Raw genomic sequence first — 20,387 nt, forward strand, 5'->3', positions numbered from 1 at the left:
TTTTAAAGCTGTTAGTTGATAGTTAGATGAAATGCTGGACTGTGTCTAGTATAGTCAGATAGTGAATATTTCAGAAAAGAGAATCTTAAAGACCCTGTAATTTCTAGGCCTGTCATCAGCAAATCAGAATGGTAATTATTCTGTGTTGTTGACCTGGAAGGATCCATGTTTTAGATATTCCATAAACTTTTCATTCAGCCTAGCTTGTATTTCCACATGGTTGGAAGGCTAGCTCATCTCTATGTGGACGTATTCCGGAAGAGATGCATTTCTGACTAGTGCTAGGGCCTATTGAATGAGTGTCTCTGTGAGGCCGCAGAATCCCGGGTGGTACTGTAAAACCTGGGCAGGGTGACCTAGTGCTAGGGCCTATTCGATGAGTGTCTCTGTGAGGCCCCAGAATCCCGGGTGGTACTGTAAAACCTGGGCAGGGTGACCTAGTGCTAGGGCCTATTGGATGAGTGTCTCTGTGAGGCCGCAGAATCCCGGGTGGTACTGTAAAACCTGGGCAGGGTGACCTAGTGCTAGGGCCTATTGGATGAGTGTCTCTGTGAGGCCGCAGAATCCCGGGTGGTACTGTAAAACCTGGGCAGGGTGACCTAGTGCTAGGGCCTATTCGATGAGTGTCTCTGTGAGGCCCCAGAATCCCGGGTGGTGCTGTAAAACCTGGGTAGGGCGACCACAGCTTAGGAGATGTGAAGGGAGAGGCACTAGGCCTAAAGCTGCTGCCCTGAAGCATTTGCTTTGAGACAGCATTTTAACCCAGATATGTCTGCTGGATGTCGCCTACAAAGCAAAACCCTCAATATTAGAATAAGTTAACTCTGATAGTGTTTTTTGATATTGTTGATCTGAATGCCTAAGCACCCTCAACAGAATTGACATTTTTGATTTCAGCATCATTGATTGCTTAGCCGAGAAATCTACCTGCTGCTTGAAACCACCCAGGGAGTGTGGTATTGGCGGTGTTATATAGTGGACTCCTGTCAATTACATATCCAGTTATACTTCACTGCATTTTGTGGAGGGAATCCTGTGCAGGGCACTGCATGTGTTTGGGAACCGGGGAACTCGGGGGCACATGGATATTGAAGATGCTTGTGTTTCTGCTCGCTGTAGCAGGGTGATGGGTCCCCAGTTGGCCCGAGAGCTTACCATGCTAAGAAGAATGGAGCTTGGGCTCTTGCTTGCTCAGTGGAATGTTTAAATCAAATCTTTTTTAGTTAGGAAGCCAGCCTTTTCCAGTGTACTTTTTGTGGTAGTATTGGGAATGTGGGTGTTCAGGCCCTTGTTTCCAGACCCAGTGACCAATGGCATAATTGCGGGGTCACCTTTATTAAGTGGTATATTGCATGGCCGTTATTTGTCATCAGTTTCGAGGGACACGTGTAGGAGATCAGTGTAGAGCTTTGAGAGGACACTAAGCAGATCAGCCTGTCGTTGCAGAGCCGCAGTGCTTTGCTTTTACAGATTGTGTGCACTTGGAATCTGCCTACAAGGAGAGCATCCAGCCAGGGTTTCATTCCTTTGTCTGAACTGTTGGAAATTCCCAAAATATCACATATGCTTATACTAAAGATAGGTAAAGAAGATGACTATAGTAAAATTTATGGGGAAAAGCAAACAACCAAGGAAACAAACAGAAAACAAGCCTCCATCAGTTAGCATGTGGCATATAGGTGCTTAGGTTAGAGTGGCTTATACAGACCCCTGCGTGCCACTGCGCTGCTGTGTGGAAGCATCACAGCGTAGGTGCAGGCGTGCGTTTTCTGACTGTTCTCTATTATGCAACACATTTTTGTTCTCCTTTCCACAGTAAAAGTAGTTATGAATTGTCTATTTTGGATATTAGAAAACGAAGAGGGAAAATTTTGTTTGGAACTGAGAATGAAATTCTGAGTAGGCAGATTCCTAAGACACTGGGATAGAGCCCGTGACACAGCTTGTATGGTCTGTGTGTTCAGAGGCAGAAGAGGGGACCAGGCGGCACTTTTTTTGTGTGTGTGGGTGTTTTTTTGTTTGTTTGTTTGTTTGAGATGGAGTCTCACTCTGTTGTCCAGCTGAAGTGCCGTGGTGCGATTTTGGTTCACTGCAACCTCCTGCCTCAGCTTCCTGAGTAGCTGGGATTACTGGCTCACACCCCTGTGCCTGGCTAATTTTTGTATTTGTAGTAGAGATGGAGTTTCACCATGTTGGCCAGGCTGGACTTGAACTCCTGACCTCAGGTGATCTGCCAGCCTCGGCCTCCCAAAGTGCTGGGATTACAGGTGTGAGCCATGCGCCCGACCGGCTCTTTGTCTTAGTATTCTTTGTACTAGCCAGCCTGTTAGACAGATAATTGTGTGATATTTTTTCTTTTTTTTTTTTTTTTCAAGTTCTCAGTTCATTGCTGAATTCATTGTTCATCTTTTCCTTTGAAAGAGAAATCGCTGACTTTGATGAATATATGCCGGATATACTTTGTGTGTGTAAATGTTGCTGGCAGCAACATTTGGATCATTGGTCCAATAAAGCGCCTGTGGCCCGGGCTGTGAGAGACAGTAGGCTGGAGCCTCTCTGTCTGTGCACCACATGTGTTGTCAGATTTAGATCAGTCTATAAAGGTGTCGTCTCATTTATTTTTCTGAATACTTAGATTCATTGCCGAACTTGAGTTGGGAGAGTTTTACTTTTAAACACGAGACATCTTTTTAATGTTTTTAAACTATTAGGCATTCGGGTATGTGTTGTCCTTTATCCTCCCTTTGTGCCTCGTGTCTTGTAGCCTGTGGAAGCACTTAAAGATGAGGCAAACGAGCTCTCTTCAGAGTACTAATGTGTTCATTTTTATCTGAATTGCCATCATGACTTCAAAATGAAATCATTAATAAAAAATGTTATTTAATCAATGACAACTTTTTCACTGTAGTATCCCACGCAAGTAACCTTTGACAGCATCTAATCTGATGAACTGTCGTTAATTTTTCTGAAGATACGAACTTGCCCAGCAGCTCCAACAGCATCAGCAGGCAGCCTCGATAGACGATAGCACCGTGGACCAGCAGAGCATGCAGGCCTCCACTCAGATGCAGGTGGAGATCGAGAGCGACGAGCTGCCGCAGACGGCGGAGGTGGTCGCAGCAAACCCCGAGGCCATGCTGGACCTGGAGCCTCAGCACGTGGTGGGCACAGAGGAAGCAGGGCTGGGCCAGCAGTTGACAGATCAGCCCTTGGAAGCAGATGAAGGTAAATGTTTCAGGATATTTAACTTTGAGTGATCCCAACAGAGTTTTACAGCCTTTCCCACTCATTGCAGTCCATTGATGTCTCCCGTGGATCACTGACTTTTAAAACAATTTGTGCTGTCTGTGAGAGAGATTGAATTTGAGTATTTGATATCATTTCATGTCCTCTTAAATTAGGTTTTTACTCTTCAATTTTATTAGATTTCTTAGGGGAAATTCTTTTTTTTTAAACAAAAACAGAATGATCAGACTTCTTGTTAGGAAATATTCAAAATCTTATTAGGAAGTAGTTGAAATTTTAGGACTACAGCAAAATCTACCATCCTTATTTTGATATAGGTGCTTCCAATTTTTTTCCATACAAATATGCAGGTGTGTGTGTGTGTATGTGTGTGTGTGTGTGTTTGGTATGCATATATAATTATATAAATAAGGTTGGGTGTGGTGGCTCACGCCTGCATTCTCAGCACTTTGGGAGGCCAAGGCAGATGGATCACTTGAGGGCAGCAGTTCAAGACCAGCCTGGCTGTGGTGAAACCCTATCTGTACTAAAATTACAAAAATTAGCTGGGTGTGGTGGTGCATACCTGTAATCCCAGGTACGTAGGAGGCTGAGGCAAGAAAATTGCTTGAACCTGGGAGGTGGAGGTTGCAGTAAGCCGAGCTGGCGCCACTGCACTCCAGCCTGGACAATAGAGTGAGTGAGACTCCATCTCAAAAAAAAAAAAAAAAAAGAGTCGTACAAATAGGATCTTGCAGTGCATACTATTTTGTGACCTACTTTTATGCCCAGTATATTGAGAACATCTTTCAAGTATACATCTGTGTGATCTTTAGTATTCTACAAAGTGCACTCCATGTAGATTCGAAGATTAATGTAGGTCAGTGAACTGTTGGTGTCTGGTCTGCAGTGAGATTAGGCTCCTGAACCAGAATATAAAGTAGTACATCGCTTCCTTCATCAGTAAAGTTTGGCTACAAAAAACAATGTCAGGTCAACTGTAGACTGTGTGATTAGTGGCATAGCTGGCTTGCATCTAGCACAGGCTTCTTATCTCACACAGGGATGTCAACAAACAATGTGCTGACCAGTTTACTGTTTTGTTTTATGGATGTCTCAAATGTATTTAGTCTTTGGGTAGGATTAGACACTTATCCCCTGTGGTGCCTGCAACCATGCACACCCAAAAAGGTTCTCAACAATTATGGAATGTGATAGCATGTTAGAATATTGTTTAATGGAACCATGCCTAAGACAGATGCTAAAGGCTTTCAGGGATGATATTCTAGAAATGCAAAGAGAATGCTTTAAGCATATATATGTATATAAAGTATCCCTATTGTCTCTTCAAAATAAGGTGTCTGATATTTGAAAACTCGCCGAAGTGTACTTTTGGGCAGATTTGCAGATGTGAAATAACGTCCAAATGTATGAGTCCCCCTTTTTGCGTCTCATCCTTAGGTGGGTTTGTGGCTCCGCAGGACCCTCTGCGAGGGCACATAGACCAGTTTGAAGAGCAGACCCCTGCCCAACAGTCCTTCGAACCGGCAGGGCTACCCCAAGGTCAGTGGTGGGTTTTCAGTGAAATTTGTGAGTGTACCTCAGTTGAATTTAATTTTACGACAACCTTACATGTTTTCTCTTAAGGCCCTTCTAAAATGTATGGTTTCAAACCAAGTAACTTTTTCCATGCATCGTAGATTTTTTTGTTGTTGATACATACTATTTTGTGGTTTGCTCAGGTCTTCTGGAAAGTGACCTTTGCAGCCATTCTACATGTAGTTTCCAGCCAAGAAAAGGTGGCTGAGTAGAAATTAGAACTTTGTGGTGGCTGGTTCTGTAAAGCCTCTGCTGCTGTAATGTCTGCTGAGCACAGCCTCCCGCCTGTTAGCAAACAATGTTAAAGCTTGCAAATAACAGCTAGTCCTGATTCTAGTTCAGAAAACAGAAATGCCTCTTTAGACATCTTAAATTTATAAACCCTTTTTAAAAAACATTTTAGTGTAACTTTAATATTTTTGTAGAACTCCTCTTTTCTAATTTATTTCAGGTTTTACAGTGACTGACACGTACCATCAGCAGCCTCAGTTTCCACCTGTCCAACAGCTACAGGATTCCAGCACACTTGAGTCTCAGGCCCTCTCCACAAGCTTCCACCAGCAGAGCTTGCTGCAGGCTCCTAGCTCTGATGGGATGAATGTAGTGAGTATGGACAGAGGGGTGCATATGTGGCAGTATTTAGCAGATGCTATTTTATTCTTCACTGTGATTGTTTAAAATTTCCTTAAGGGAAATTTTAAGAGGTGTGCTCACTTCTTGTAACATTAAGGTTACTGCATTACCTGGGAAATCCTCAGTGTTAGTACATCGGGCTTTCTTTTTCCTTAAAACATTTTAATTTTACTTAAAGGTTTCCGTGCCATGGTGTGGCCTTGCATTTGTGATTAAAAGCTAAGAATTTACTAGACTGTTAGGTAGTAACATGTTGAAAGATACTATGTTGCTTTAGGCACAAAACCTAAACATTTTTAATTGTGGACTTTTAAACATGTTAGAAGGAGAATATAATGAATGCTGACATTAAAAAACATTTAAATGCATCATTTAAAATTTTATCTCTTACGCCTAGTTGGAGACATTTTAATTTTGGTTTTTATTTTCATTTTTCTGCTTTTGGAAATTTCTTAATAGTGATGAGAAATTATTGACCAATTGTTATCCCTCTTTAAAATTCACCATTGGTAGCTTTGCCCAAGTGGTAGGGCTGGATCCTCCCGTGAAAATTTCAGAACATTTTTCTCATAGCTAGAAACTACAAACTTGGCAGCAGATGCTGAATCTGGGAAGTGGAGAACGTACTTCTTAGCAGCTGCCTTTACTCCAGAACTCTCTAAATAAAACTGTGCAAACCCAGTTCTGTTGTTGTGGTTTATCTCAGTTGGTTTTGGAAGTCAGGTAAACAAATGAGACACAAGCCCTTGCTTAAAGCAGCGTGCAGTTGCTGCGGAGGGGTGGATGACTCCACTGTTCGCAGTCCATCCTGGGACTCCAGGCCTTCTGAAGGTCAGTGGAGCTTACCCTCCGCTCAGTGTGAGCTGGGTCTATTACAGAGTGGTTAGAAAACGTTGACCAGATTCGTGTTTCGGCCTTGCTGTGGTAGCATGGGTTGTAATGCCGCTGCCAGGAAGGGATGGGGTCAGTGTGACTGCTCTGAGCATGCGTGGTGCCCTTCTTGGGGATGGAGACCATGTCCTTCCCACCCTCTGGTTTGTGTGACAAGAGGAGACAATATTATACTCTCTGAAGGTGGGATTTTATTTGCTGTCAGTAAGAGTAGAGCAGATGGAAGGGGAATCTCTTATTAAGATATATAAAATAATCAGTTTTATGGTTGATTAAGCTTTGTATTGAGGTAGGGAAATGGAAAATAAATAATCTTCATTTAATAAAATCTGTATAAGTGATCTTTATTGTTGCTCTGGCCCAAATGATTACAGTAGACTATTTGGGGTTTCTCCCTCTTAAATCCACAGTTTATGAATGTTCTTATCCTTAGTTCTTAGCTGCTGAGTTGTTTTATGTTTATTCACAGATATTCAAGTAGTTTGCTTTATACTTCTCTTAAATTTTAGACAACTCGCTTGATTCAGGAGTCATCCCAAGAGGAACTGGACCTGCAGGCACAAGGTTCCCAGTTTCTGGAGGACAGTGAGGACCAGAGCAGGCGCTCTTACAGGTAGTTGTCTGCACAGACCAGCTCATGGTACTGCCGGCTCCCAGCGACGGATCCTGCAGTGACAGATGCTGCAGTGTGCTTGCCCTGCTCCAAGGGCTCTGCGATTTCATTCTCTCAGAACTGTTCAAAACAGTTCCATTGTCATCCATATTCTGTAAATAAGGGATCTGAGACTAAAGAGATTTACTTGCTAAACTTTTTACAGCAAATAAGTGAGCGGGCCAGGATTTGGATGCAGCAGTCTTCAGTTTGTCTGTTTGAAGTACTCTGCTATAGCTTCCCGTCACTGTTTTAAGTCATTATTATTCCATTTTCAGAAATTACTTAAATTTATATTGTGCCTTTTAGTTCAAGACTCTTCATGTGCTTTACATATGACAATCTGTGTACCAGGGTACAGCACAATTAGAAAGACAGCTTTTTAGATGTGTCCGTCCGCTGGCTCAGCAGTATATACCGAGCACCCTCTGTGCACAGTGTACAAGTAATTTTTGTATTTTTAGTTGAGACAGTGTTTCACCATGTTGGCCAGGCTGGTCTCGAACTCCTGACCTCAGGTGATCCACCTGCATCAGCCTTCCAAAGTGCTGAGATTACAGGCGTGAGCCACCGCCAAACCAGGTTTACAAGAGTGAATTTTCAAAATGTATTCAGACACTTCCAGCTTTTAGTTTCATTTGTACTTGAAAGTTACTTGCCTCTATGTGGGCACTCAGTCTTGACTTAGGTTCTAGTGTAGGGACATCTCTAACTTCTTACTGGATATTAAAACTTGAGAATGGACAAAAGAGACATACTGATGGAACAGCTTTTAATAATATGTGAGTAGGAGTTTTGAAATTGATAATTATTTTAATCCTTAAGATAACATTAGTCTATTCAGTAACAACGGAAGGGGAAATAATACTGCATATTGATATATATTCAGCATAACTCCAGTACATTCTGTTTTGTATTTCATAAACCAGAGGAGTACATGGATTGGCATTGACAAGTGACTAGATGCAGGAGTGATTCTGCCTCAGAGGCAATGGAAGGATTCACAGTGTCTAATGACTTAAAGAAAAGAGTGCATACATTTTCTTCCTGTTATGCTTAGTGAGAGTTTCTAATTAATCAAATGTTATGTCTGCTGGGGAGTTATAGGATTTACTGGTTTTTAAGTAATACATTTAAGATTATAAGTACTCTAAGCAGAATCTGGTCTAACAAATGATTGTTGGCAATATTTTCTAGTTTATAATTTCTTCAATGTTGGAGAGCACACCTAGGTTCTGTAACAGTTGTGCCTAAATGTTTCATGGTTGTTGGTGAAGCTTGTTTGCTTTCCTTCCTGTCTCAGGTGCTGTATTGGTAATTGTGCTATGAATTAACGTGGTCTGGGTTCTGTGTGTTTGCAGGTGTGACTATTGCAACAAAGGCTTTAAGAAGTCCAGTCACCTAAAGCAGCACGTGCGGTCGCACACCGGGGAGAAGCCTTACAAGTGCAAACTCTGTGGACGTGGCTTTGTTTCCTCCGGGGTGCTCAAGTCTCACGAGAAGACACATACAGGTCATTGTCTGCCTTATACTTGGAGATTAGTCCTTTAAAGAAAAAAGCTTTATTGAGATATAATCCATATACCATTCAATTAACCCACTGAAAATGTACAATTCAGTGATTTTTAGTATGTTCGTAGAGTTCTGCAGCCATCAAAACCGTAATTTTAGGACATTTTTATTACACACAAAAGAAACTCTGTACCCATTAACAGTCACTCCCCATTTCCCCTCAATGCCCAGAACCTCAGGCGCCCAGTATCTACCTCTGTCTTTAGAGGTTTGCTTGTTCTGGGTATTTTATAGAAATATGTGGCATTTTGTGTCTGCTGCTTTCACAGCACAGTGTGCTCAAGTTTCATCCGTGCTGTATAGGTGGATCAGAACCTCATTACTTTCCGTTGTAGGATATGCCACGTCTTATTGATCCATTCATCAGTTGATGGACATTGGGGTTATTTCCATATTTTGTTTATTGTAAGTAATCCTGCTGTGAACATTTGTATATAAGTTTTTGTGTGGACACGGGCTCATTGCTCTACCTAGGAGTGGAATTGTTTGGTCATATGTTAACTCTGTTAAAACATTTGAGTTTATGGAACGTTTTCCACTGTGGCTGTGGTATTTGACAGCCCACGGTACGGTGGGAGGGCTCTGGTTTCCCCACATCCTCGCCAATGGCTATTACTGCTTCTCTCATGACCGGCCTTGTAGATGGTCATGAGCCTTCCCACGTGCCATTGTGGTTTTGCTTTGATTTGCATTTCTCTGACGGCTGATCAAGTTAAACATCTTTCACAGACACTGAGAAGTGTCTGTTCTAATCTTATGCCCATTTTAAAATTGGATGATTTGCTTTATTGAGTTGTAAGAGGTTTTTATAGTCTGATTACTGGACCTTTATCAGATACATAGTGTCCAGTTAAAAATATTTTTAACATATTTTGTTATCTTTAATATATTCAGTATATTAATATCAGTGTATATTTTATATAAGGCTTTATTTGAAAATGAAGATATACTGCTTAGAAACATATAGCCAAGCAAAATAAGGAAAAGTTGTATTGACTGGTCCATAGGTTGATCATTGGGGAGTGGTTTTAGTGGTTTTTGGAAAGATTGCTGGGAGTCATTTATGTGGTACTTTAAAGGACCAGAGAGCAATATATGACTTTTATAAGGAACAGTGGAAGAAAGACAGAAATAGGAAGAAAATAGCTGGTTACTTGGTTCTGTGTCATTGGTCCAGAGGAGAGAAGGCCTTCTATATGGGACTTTATTTGAAAATAAAGTTGTATAGAAGATTTATAGACTAGTTCTTAATGCCTAATATACCTCATGTGCGGTGGAAGTGATGAAAAGATGGATGGGAAAAAACATTTCTGGGGTAGAATCCACATGTTGCCAGTTTAAAGATAAAAGACCGAAGTCAGAGAGGACTTGATTTGTTTTGGAGATTGTGACTTCACAGAGCCTGCTGATTTCAGTAGAGAAGGCAGTAAGATGTCCCGTGTTAACTTCCATGTTCTTAAAACAATCCCATTTCTAAAAATTGGAAACCCATACCAAATAAACTGTCTATAATTTTGTGATTTACTTTTTTTTAACCACCAAACTCTGCTAAGCCTCAGGATAATGTTGTGGCTTATTAAACATATCTTTGTTTGGTTTTGACTGCTTCTGGTTTTACGGTAATGAAGTAGGATTAGTTCCAGCCGTTTTTTTCTCCGTTTCTGTGCTTGTAGGAGTGAAGGCGTTCAGCTGCAGCGTGTGCAACGCTTCCTTCACTACCAATGGCAGCCTCACCCGGCACATGGCCACACATATGAGCATGAAGCCTTATAAGTGTCCGTTTTGTGAAGAGGGTTTCCGAACTACAGTGCATTGTAAAAAGCATATGAAGAGACACCAAGCAGTCCCCTCTGCTGTGTCAGCCACTGGAGAGACAGAAGGAGGAGGTATTTTCCATTTGTTGATTCAAGGTGTATTAACCCAATGCTAATTTAGGAATAAATCCATTCACAAATCACCGTGAGTATTTTAACCTGGCTATGTACAGATTAAGTTCAGTAGCACCGTGAGTTTTTAATAGTTAATTTTATTTTCTGATTAGGAAAGCTGTACATGCTGTTGGAAGAAAAATTTGGAGGCGCAATGAAGAAAACATCTGCTCTTACAAATCACCACACGCTGAATCAGCATTTGCTCTCACACTGTGCTCTTCCTTTCATGCTTACGCGCACATGTTGTTAGAGACTTTAATGCTTTTTAACGAATATGGTATCTTGCTCTAAATAGTGTTGTAGTGTGCTTAATTTTCCATCTACTAAAGTTTATTATAGGCATATTTAATTTATTGAACACAGATCTACATCAGTTCAGATGACTCCATGGAATTCCATCATATTTTATTATATAATTTTCTGTTGATGGATTGATGGATGTGTAGCTAGTATCTGGTCTTTCACTGAAATGGTAATGGTAGCATTTATGGAGTAGTGTAACCTTGGCAAAACCTGTGCTTACCATTACATTGTCTCATGTAATAGACACAACACACTGCATAGTTAGAGGGATTAATCTCATTTTGTACACTAGCCAGCAAAACATTAGACAAGTTAATTCTCCCAAGTCCCATACCAAGCGGAAAAATGCTAAGTATTATTTTTGTGATTATACTTTTTGTGCTTATAAGACAACTTCTTTTTAGTAAGTTCCACAATGAAATTAGAGTTAAGAATGGAGCACATTTTATACTTTGACACATTGTGCCAGCACACAGATTGCCATTTTAAAATCCATGTTAGTTCTGATACTCTTGGAGGTCATGGCTGGTCTGAGTGTATGTGTGGGCCTGGACTCTTGCCTGTGCTGCGGCCATCCTGTCCTGGCACAGTTGGTGTGCAATGTTGTCAGTGAATCTTGTGTCAGTGGCTGTGTGGAGACAGGGCTGCTAAATGGGGACTGTCATCAGAGGTCAGACCTGCTGGTGGCCTATCATCCTCTCTCAAGGTGCTGCCCCCTCTGTCTGCTTTGCCACCATCTGACCAAAAGATCACAGTGAGACCATCCGGGGTCCCCGGTGGGTTATGGTAGTCTACCTTTCTCTTCTGTTTTGAGGAATAAGTCTGTAAAACTTGCCTAAACTCCCTCAAAGTAACAAAAACTGTGACTTAACCATTGCCAGAGCCACTGTGCACCTCATTTCTTTAGTAGATAATTCTGGAAGAAAAGTTTCTGGCCTGTTATACTGAGATAGTTCAAACTCTTTAGTCCGATGATACTTATTAAAGCCTTTCTTTCCATTTTAAAAATTCTGTCGTTAGATTTCATAAAGTATAAAAAGAAAATGGCCCTTTCCTTCAAATGAGTTAAAGGCTATAGGACATACAGGCATTATTTCTAGAACCCTGTCATTTGGAGAGTGTTAATTTATCAGCCAAATACAAATAATCTCTAAGCCTCTTTACATATTCCTTCCCGTCAATTAATAAAGCTTCTAATGCTACTGAATTCTAGCATCAATTTGGGGGTTCTCTTTGGGCTTCATCTCACTGCTACATATTTATTTAGATTCACCTTTATATGTCTTATGTTCCTTGGATCATTGTGGGGGAAACTGCAGATGAACTCTTGTCCACAGGAGAAAAGTCACGTGTTAAATTGCATTGTTTTGCCCAAACCTAGAGACTTAGATAGGGGTTAAATTCCCTCACATTTATTGCGACGTTAGCCTGCTTCTAACACTTGCTGTCTATTTCATGCTGTCTGTCTATCGTGCTTAATTTCGTTGTTCTGTCTCTCTCCAGCCTGTGCTATACTGATTGTGTTCTCAGTTCCTTAAAGAATGTTAACAGAGTTACCTCCTTATTTCCTCATGAGTGTTGGTGGGGCTGCTATCTATAAGCTACCCTCAGATCATGCCAAGCTTTATTGGTATAATGTGGAATTTTAGTTTGCTGTATCTTTTTCTGGAATTTCTACGAGATGGACATTGAATCCACTGGCTTTATCCTCCATGACTTTCTCCCTCAACCCACACCCTCGCTGTCCTTTGCTCCCCTCTCTATCTTCTTCCCCCCCCCACCCCGCACCCATCTCTCATCTTTTTTTCCTTTTATATGGTAAGAAAAATTATCTAGTCGGTTTTTAAATGTACTTATTTGGTGAATTAATCACTGTTCACTTTGCAATTTAGTGTTTCTGTTGAGTTGTAAGTTTTTTTCAGTCAGTCGTACACTAATGACTTCCCTGCTCCCAGCCAAACTTTTTTTCCTCTCTGTTATTCTTTTTTTAATCATTTGGAATGCATCCTTATTTTTCATTTAGGAATGAATACTTACGCGTATAGTTCTCTTTCAGTATCAGCTGAGGATTGGTTCCTCGACTCCTGAGGACACCAAAATCTGCAGATGCTGAAGTTCCTGATATCGAACAGCATAGTATCTGCATGTAACCTACACGCATCCTCTTGTGTACTTTAAACCATCTCTAGATCACTTGTAATACCGAATATAATATAAATGCTATGTAAATAGTTTCGGGTTCTTTGAGAGACAGGGTCTCACTCTGTCACCCAGGCGGGAGTACAATAGCTTAATGGTAATTCACTGCAGCCTTGAACTCCTGGGTTCAAGCAATCCTCCCACCTCAGGCTCCTGAGTAGCTGGGGCTACAGGCTCACCACCATGCCTGGCTAATTAAAAAAACATTTTTTTGTAGAGACGGGATCTTGCTCTGTTGCCTAGGCAGTCTTGAACTTCTGTACCAAGCCCCAACTTGGCCTACCAATGTGCTGGGGCTACAGGTGCGTGCCACCATGCCTGGTTAATTTTTAAATTTTTGGTAAAGATGGAGTCTTGGTGTGTGACTCAGGCTGGTCTCACACTCCTGGCCTGAAGCAGTCTTTCCATCTCAGCTTCCCAAAGCAGTGGGAGTACAGGCGTGAGCCACTGCACCTGGTTGTAAATAGCCATCATAGCATATTGCTTACTGAATAATAACAAGAGAAAAAATATCTGTATTTTCTAACTGCAGTTGGTTGAATCTATGGATGTGGAAGGCACAGATACAGAGGGCCAACCATATATATTTTTAAAGTTTTATTTTCTTCTTTATAGTCATTGTTTTTAGTTGGGGACCATTTGCTAATTTATTAATTTGGTCTCCCATTTTTGGGCTTCTGATTTTTAAAAATCCCAGGGTAATTCATTTTTTGCCCTTATTAATAAATTAGTATCTGTATTTATGAATACCAGTAGCTTATGTGGACACTATCAGCCTCAAAGCTTACTCCTGAATTTGCAGGGAGGGGTAGAAGCAGGTCTTTAATCCGAGCATCTTCCTAATGTTGGTCATCGCTCTCCTAAGGGAAACCCTTGACTTGGTTTTTTTTTGGTTACATAATATTTGTACATATTTATGACGCACGTGTGATAATTTATTTCAAGTATAGAATATGGAATGATCAAATCAGAGTACTTGCGGTGTTCATCACCTTAAGTATTTATCAGTTTCTAAATGGGAACATTTCAAGTTCTCTCCTGTAGCTGCTTTGAAATATACATTGTCTTTAACTGTATCACCCTACTCTGCTATCAGACATTAGAGATTATTCCTTCTATCTAAGTGGATGTTTTCACCTCCTCACCAACCTCTGTTCATCCTCTGCCCCCTACTTTCCAGTACACTTGGCTGTTTTCTTTCCATGACCTAAGTTTCTCAATGGAGGTGGGAAAATATGGCAACTCTCTACCATCATAAAAATAGCTTGGTTGAGTTATTGATTTTCATTACCTACATACCTATTTAGTTTTAATTGTTTTGCTAATAACCTAAGTTTTCTTCATTAGATTTTTTATCCCTTTTCCTTGATTTTGTTTAGACATTTGTATGGAGGAGGAGGAAGAACATTCTGACAGAAATGCATCACGGAAGTCTCGTCCTGAGGTCATCACTTTCACAGAGGAGGAGACAGCCCAGTTAGCCAAGATCCGGCCTCAGGAGAGCGCCACGGTGTCAGAGAAGGTCCTGGTGCAGTCCGCGGCAGAAAAGGACCGCATCAGCGAGCTGAGGGACAAGCAGGCGGAGCTGCAGGACGAGCCCAAGCATGCCAACTGCTGCACATACTGCCCCAAGAGCTTCAAGAAGCCCAGCGACCTGGTGAGGTGAGGGCATGGCTACGCTGCGCGGGTTCTGCTCTGAAGACTGGAGGTGCAGGCAGCTGCTCCTTTGATGACTTTCACTGCAGCAGGGCCATTAGTTTCTCAACCTGGTATCTCCTGAGTGATGGCAGCTTGCTTACTAGAGTGTATGGTTTTAAGCTTGAATTAGTTCTCTGTAGTAAGCTCGTTCAGAATATTAATTAGACAGTCTGTTTTCAGCTGTGCACGGTGGCTCACACCTGTAATCCCAGCACTTTGGGAGGCCGAGGCAGGAGGATCACCTGAGGTCGGGAGTTTGAGACCAGCCTGACCAACATGGAGAAACCCAGTCTCTACTAAAAAATATAAAATTAGCTGGGCGTAGTGGTGGGTGCCTGTAATCCCAGCTACTCAGGAGCCTGAGACAGGAGAATCACTTGAACCCGAGAGGTGGAGGTTGCAGTGAGTTGAGATCATGCCATTGCACTCCAGCCTGGGCAACAAGAATGAAACTCCATCTCAAAAAAAAAAAAAAAGAAAGTCTGTCTTCTCTGTAGATTGCTTATGCTTGTTTCTGTATGGTTGTCATAGTAGTAAACAATGAAAACAAATCTATCCATTGAGGAAGGCAGGGCTCTAAGGTTTGTGGACAGGCAGAGGAGCAGCAGGCACCCTCCCGCCTGATGCCTGCCAGTCAGTGTGAGGAGCGGGACACAGTCACGTGACAGGAGGGAGACTCATTGGTAGTTGGCCAAACAGCAGTGGCTGATACATGAGATCGAGTTTAGCAGAACCATGAAGAATCTGGAAACCAAGACCCATGGTAAAGAACAGAAGGGGCTCTCAGAATGTCCTTCCTTTCTGGAGAAAGGAAGACCAAAGTATCAGCGTTCTCCTAAAGAATCAGAAGAGTTTCTGTATATAAGGGGGATGCTTATGTTTTGCTCTAGGAGATAGAACTAATTATTCAGCAACTTAGTAAAACAAACTGCAAAGATTTTAACATTGCAGGATGTTTCAGAAAACCAAAGAGGGTGTGTTCCTTGTACTCTTTATTCTACAGAGGGCAGCAGCAGGTGCTGCAGGGAAAGGGTAGGTGGTTTCAAGGAACTGCTGGGTTGGCAGTGCCACCCTAGTGAGCACACACCTTGACTGCTGGCCTTTGTGTTTTGACCACAGCAGGACGGCGGGGTATGTTCAGCTAGAGAGTGACAACGAGGGAGGTGACTGGAGAAGAAAGAGAGCCCAGGTCTCACTGGGTGGTGCAGCCATGGGACCCTTGAATAGCAAGCTCTCGAGCCATGTAGTAAAGTTCCAGGGTAGGATCTAAGTTGATGGTGTGATCTGAGGTTGGGAATAAGACATAGAAAGTTAAACTGAGGAGAGGAGGAGCTAAGGGGTTCTGATGGAAAACTTGGGATGTTTATAAGAAGGAGTCCAGTCTGGCCAGCAGTTGTATGTGGACTAGAGGAACTCGTGAACTAACCGATAGAGAGATAGTTTTCCAGTAGGGGTTAGTGGTAGAGTCATAGATGAGAAAGTCAGGCCTGGCAAGGGTGTCATGTGGAGGTGTTGAGACAGCACTTTGTGACCTGCCTGTGGGTGGGGCGTGCCAGCCAATTAGCAGAGACAAGATGCCACCAAGGTGACATGAAGTGCTAAACGTGTCTCCATCGACTGTAGCTAAAGACCAGAAGAGTGGGACGTTCTTTTTTTTTTTTTTTTTTTTGAGACAGAGTCTCGCTCTGTCGCCCAGGCTGGAGTTCAGTGGTGTGATCTTGGCTCACTGCTAACTCCGAGAGCAGGACATTCTTAGAGCTGCGTTTTCTTCTTCTTGTCCTAGCCTTTGTTTTAAAAAAGTTCAGGGTTCAGACCCTGAGTGAGTAAATGTGATGATAAACAAAAAACGGTACTGAAGGGTGTCCTATTCTCCAGAGATAACCACTGTTAACAGTTTTTTAAGTTTTTTTTTTTTTTTTCAGAAATGTCTGGACATACACCAATGTTAAGTTGTACGATTCTGGTTTTTAAATTTTTACATATCAATGAATCATAGATATTTTTCTTTGTCAGTATCTATAAACCTATTTCATTCTTTTTAATGGCAATGCAGGGTTCTGTCGCATGGGCATACCAAATTAATTTTACCAGACCCCTCCTGACGAACACTGAATTTCTATGTGTGATGACTGGCAGGGCGCTGCCGTGATTGTCTTCTGTGAGCCTGTATGCCTCTGATGGCTCAGTGAGGGTAGAGTCTGGCAAAGGCCACCAGAGGGCCTTGTGCCTCTGTCTTTCGGAGACTCCGAGTGCCTGTTTTACAGCTCCAGCCAACAGGATGTCATTTTCGTCTGCTCTTCTTTGGTTCTAAGTGTGGTTGAACAGCTTTGCATATGTTTTTCGACTGTTTGTATTTCTTCTGTAAGCTCTCTGTGCATTGCCCACTTTTCTACTCTGATATTGTTTGGGATTTCCTGCTGATTTGTCAGAGTTCTTGGGTTTTTTAAGGAAATTGTTTTATTTCTTTTTTTCTTTTTTTGAGACAGTCTCACTTTGTCGCCCAGGCTGAAGTGCAGTGGCGTGATCAGGGCTCACTATAACCTCTGCCTCTTGGGTTCAAGTGATTCTCCTATCTTAGCCTTCTGAGTAGCTGGGATTACAGGCGCCTGCCACCACGGCCCGCTAATTTTTGTATTTTCAGTAGAGACGGGATTTTACCATGTTGGCCAGACTGGTCTCGAACTCCCTACCTCAGATGATCTGCCCACCTCAACCTCCCACAGTGTCGGGATTACAGGTGTGAGCCACTGCTCCCCTCCCTACGGAAATTATCTCTATTATTATTTGTCTTGCAAATATTTTCGTTGTTATTTGGATTTGTTTATGGTATTTTTTGTTTGGAGTGAAGCTTAAAGTTTTTATTGGCCAAACTTAATCAAAACGTAGTAACACCTAATTTTAATTTATATAGTTATAAATTTCAAATCATGAAGTCGTTTGTCAATGCATCTATAATTAACGCTTTTTGGATAGGCATGTTCGAATCCATACTGGAGAAAAGCCATACAAATGTGATGAATGTGGAAAGAGTTTTACTGTGAAATCCACTCTCGATTGCCATGTGAAGACTCACACAGGTAAGGAACACATTCCTGTGTCATTGGTAGAGGTCTTAGGTAGCATTTCGTATGCTTTGTTCCTATGTATTTTGCATACATAATACTTTCCAAATTATAGAAAGCTTAAAAATGAAGCACCATGAAGAAAGTGATATGAAAGATTTTTTTATTCGTGACACAGGGAAAACTATCCAAATGACACTAAGAAAAAAAAGGATTCGGTCTCAAAAGTTGCATTTTTCCTAAAAATTGTCACGTACTCTTACTCATGCCTAAATAACTTTGTTAAAAAGATTACCTCTTAGTCTCATTTAAGCCAAAGAGATTTAGTATGTTGAGGTTTTGTAAAAACTGGCACTTAGCAAATCTGATGGCAGTTATCATTTCATAATTATTTTTATGTGGGGGGAAAATCTTGCAAAGGGAGAAGTGAATGTCCAGTTTTCCTGGCCTTTTTCTCATCTTCATCTTGTCTGCGCCTTTGCTTCTGGAGTTCTGCATAGTGCATCCTAGCGGTGGTGAGGCCGGCTCTGCCTCTGCCTGCTTGGGAATCCTGTAGTCCTCCTGTGAGCTCTGTGGTCCTAGACAAGGTTCTCCTCTCAGCCACAGGTTTCTCCTGCAGAAGATGGGGCTAATAGTTGTACCTCTGTCTTTGGGAGTTCAGACATTTAAATAGCTTTAAGTATTAAGACATTTAAATAGCTGGGAAAAGTGTTTGGCCTTAGGTAAATGCTCAGGAGTGGATTGGCCTGTGGTAAACGCACAGTGAATGCAGAGCTGTTGTTATAACGATTCATAGAATTATGATTATCAGACCAATTTATATTCTTCATTGTTGGTTATAAGCAGAATTCAACCAACAAGAACAAATGGACTTTCACACATTTACCTGACCCTGTGATTCTTTTCTGATGGGTTAATGTTTGGAGCTAGATAAACAGATCCCTGAGCTTGTTTATATGACTGTCCTGTGTGCAGTTTTTCTGTTGTTTCTTTAGGCTCCCTGTATTTGTCTCTCTTGTGTAATGCAGTAAACTTTTTGCGGATATGGAGGGCCCGGCCTCACTTACCTTTGTGCCCCCAGGCCTAGGGCATGGCCTGTCATGCAGCAGGTGCCCAGTGATATCCACGATGACTTGGTGCACGCTGCTTCATCATTTCCTTGGTTTTGGAGTTCAGTCTAGGCTACGTGGATAAGGACTAGAAATGGAAGTCTCTGGATAAATACCTTTTAGTGCCTCTTTCTCCATTCTGAAGTAGATGTGTGATTTCTGAGGAACCCAGGGTGGCACTGGGATAGTAGATTGCTTTAGTCCCTTTGTGGATCCTAGTGTGCGCCATGCTGTAAAAATTAGCATTTGTTCCTGGACCAGTAAAGGGGAAAAGCCAGCCAGGAAGTTTTTCAGCTCCCAGAGGCTCTTGGAGGGTGGAGCCCATGCTCGTGGTGCTCTGAGCCTTCGTGGCCTTAGATATATCCAGTAATCATGAACAGAGCCTCAGGAACTAGATACATGATACTAGGCACACAGCTCTTTGACCCTAGAATAGGACTTTCCTTTGCACATTCTCCCAATGTGATGCCTACCTGTGCTGGCATTTTGGTTGCTCCTGTTTGGCAGAAGAGAAGATAGAGAGATGCTGAGATGTTAAAGTACCATTTGTAAAATTAAAGAAAAGTGACAGTAATTCAGAGCTGGGCTGTTAAGTCATACCACCCATTAGCTTCTGATAAATATAAATCAAATATTCCAATCAAGGTTCAGAATAACGCAGTGGTTTACAAACACTGTAAAGCTCAAAGGGTTGTGAAAATGCTGAATTCAAGTTGTAAATAATATACTGTTAAATTCCTGCAACAACTGCCTGTGACATCCATAACATCTTATAGGTGAAAGGGATTCTCATTAAAGCACTTCCATCCACTGATTCAACATATTTACATCCAGATTGACAGCTGAGTGGGGTGGGTGTGAGTGTCTCAGCTGCCATTGCCTCTGCTGATTCTTGGCTGGGCTTTTCTCAGGTCAGAAGCTCTTCAGCTGTCACGTCTGCAGCAACGCCTTCTCCACGAAGGGAAGTCTGAAGGTCCACATGCGTCTGCACACGGGAGCCAAGCCCTTCAAATGCCCGCACTGCGAGCTGCGTTTCCGTACCTCGGGTAGAAGGAAGACACACATGCAGTTTCATTATAAACCAGACCCAAAGAAGGCCAGAAAGCCTGTGACTCGAAGCTCGTCGGAAGGATTGCAGCCCGTAAACCTCCTCAACTCCTCCTCTACTGACCCTAATGTGTTTATCATGAACAACTCTGTTCTAACAGGACAGTTGGATCAGAATCTGCTGCAACCAGGACTGGTGGGCCAAGCTATTCTCCCTGCCTCCGTGTCAGGTAAACAGTGAGCTGGGGGAATGGGAACGGCACAGTGATTAAACTGTTCTGCGCTGCTTCTGTCTGTTCCCACAGTAGAAGAGACGTTGTTTACTGTAGCACCATGTTTCCCTTCTTTGAACCTTTCCCTTATAAGGCATTCGGAAAAATGGGCCTTCCATCTTGCAGACATCGCCCGTTTCCATTTCCCGTTCTGTCTTCCATGACAGCTGCTTTTTTACACTAAGCACTTTGTT

At 42.1% G+C, this 20,387-nt stretch overlaps 1 protein-coding gene across 5 annotated transcripts in view; it reads left to right on the forward strand.

Annotated features, from left to right (window-relative positions):
• Nucleotides 1–20,387, forward strand: part of ZNF236 (zinc finger protein 236) — a 150,760-nt gene that overhangs the window by 83,180 nt on the left and 47,193 nt on the right. For 4 of the 5 annotated variants that reach the window (XM_033176194.1, XM_033176180.1, XM_033176173.1 and 1 more), the window contains 9 exons: nt 2,972–3,225; nt 4,687–4,788; nt 5,276–5,427; nt 6,858–6,961; nt 8,362–8,513; nt 10,246–10,458; nt 14,385–14,667; nt 17,677–17,780; nt 19,786–20,151. In XM_033176194.1, the coding sequence (XP_033032085.1) occupies nt 2,972–3,225; nt 4,687–4,788; nt 5,276–5,427; nt 6,858–6,961; nt 8,362–8,513; nt 10,246–10,458; nt 14,385–14,667; nt 17,677–17,780; nt 19,786–20,151 (1,730 nt within the window). The remainder of the gene's footprint in view (nt 1–2,971; nt 3,226–4,686; nt 4,789–5,275; nt 5,428–6,857; nt 6,962–8,361; nt 8,514–10,245; nt 10,459–14,384; nt 14,668–17,676; nt 17,781–19,785; nt 20,152–20,387) is intronic. The other variant, XM_033176187.1, reaches the window with a different exon arrangement.

This window comes from Trachypithecus francoisi, unplaced genomic scaffold (assembly GCF_009764315.1).
Source record: "Trachypithecus francoisi isolate TF-2019V2 unplaced genomic scaffold, Tfra_2.0 Contig01474, whole genome shotgun sequence".
Classification (NCBI taxonomy): domain Eukaryota; kingdom Metazoa; phylum Chordata; class Mammalia; order Primates; family Cercopithecidae; genus Trachypithecus; species Trachypithecus francoisi.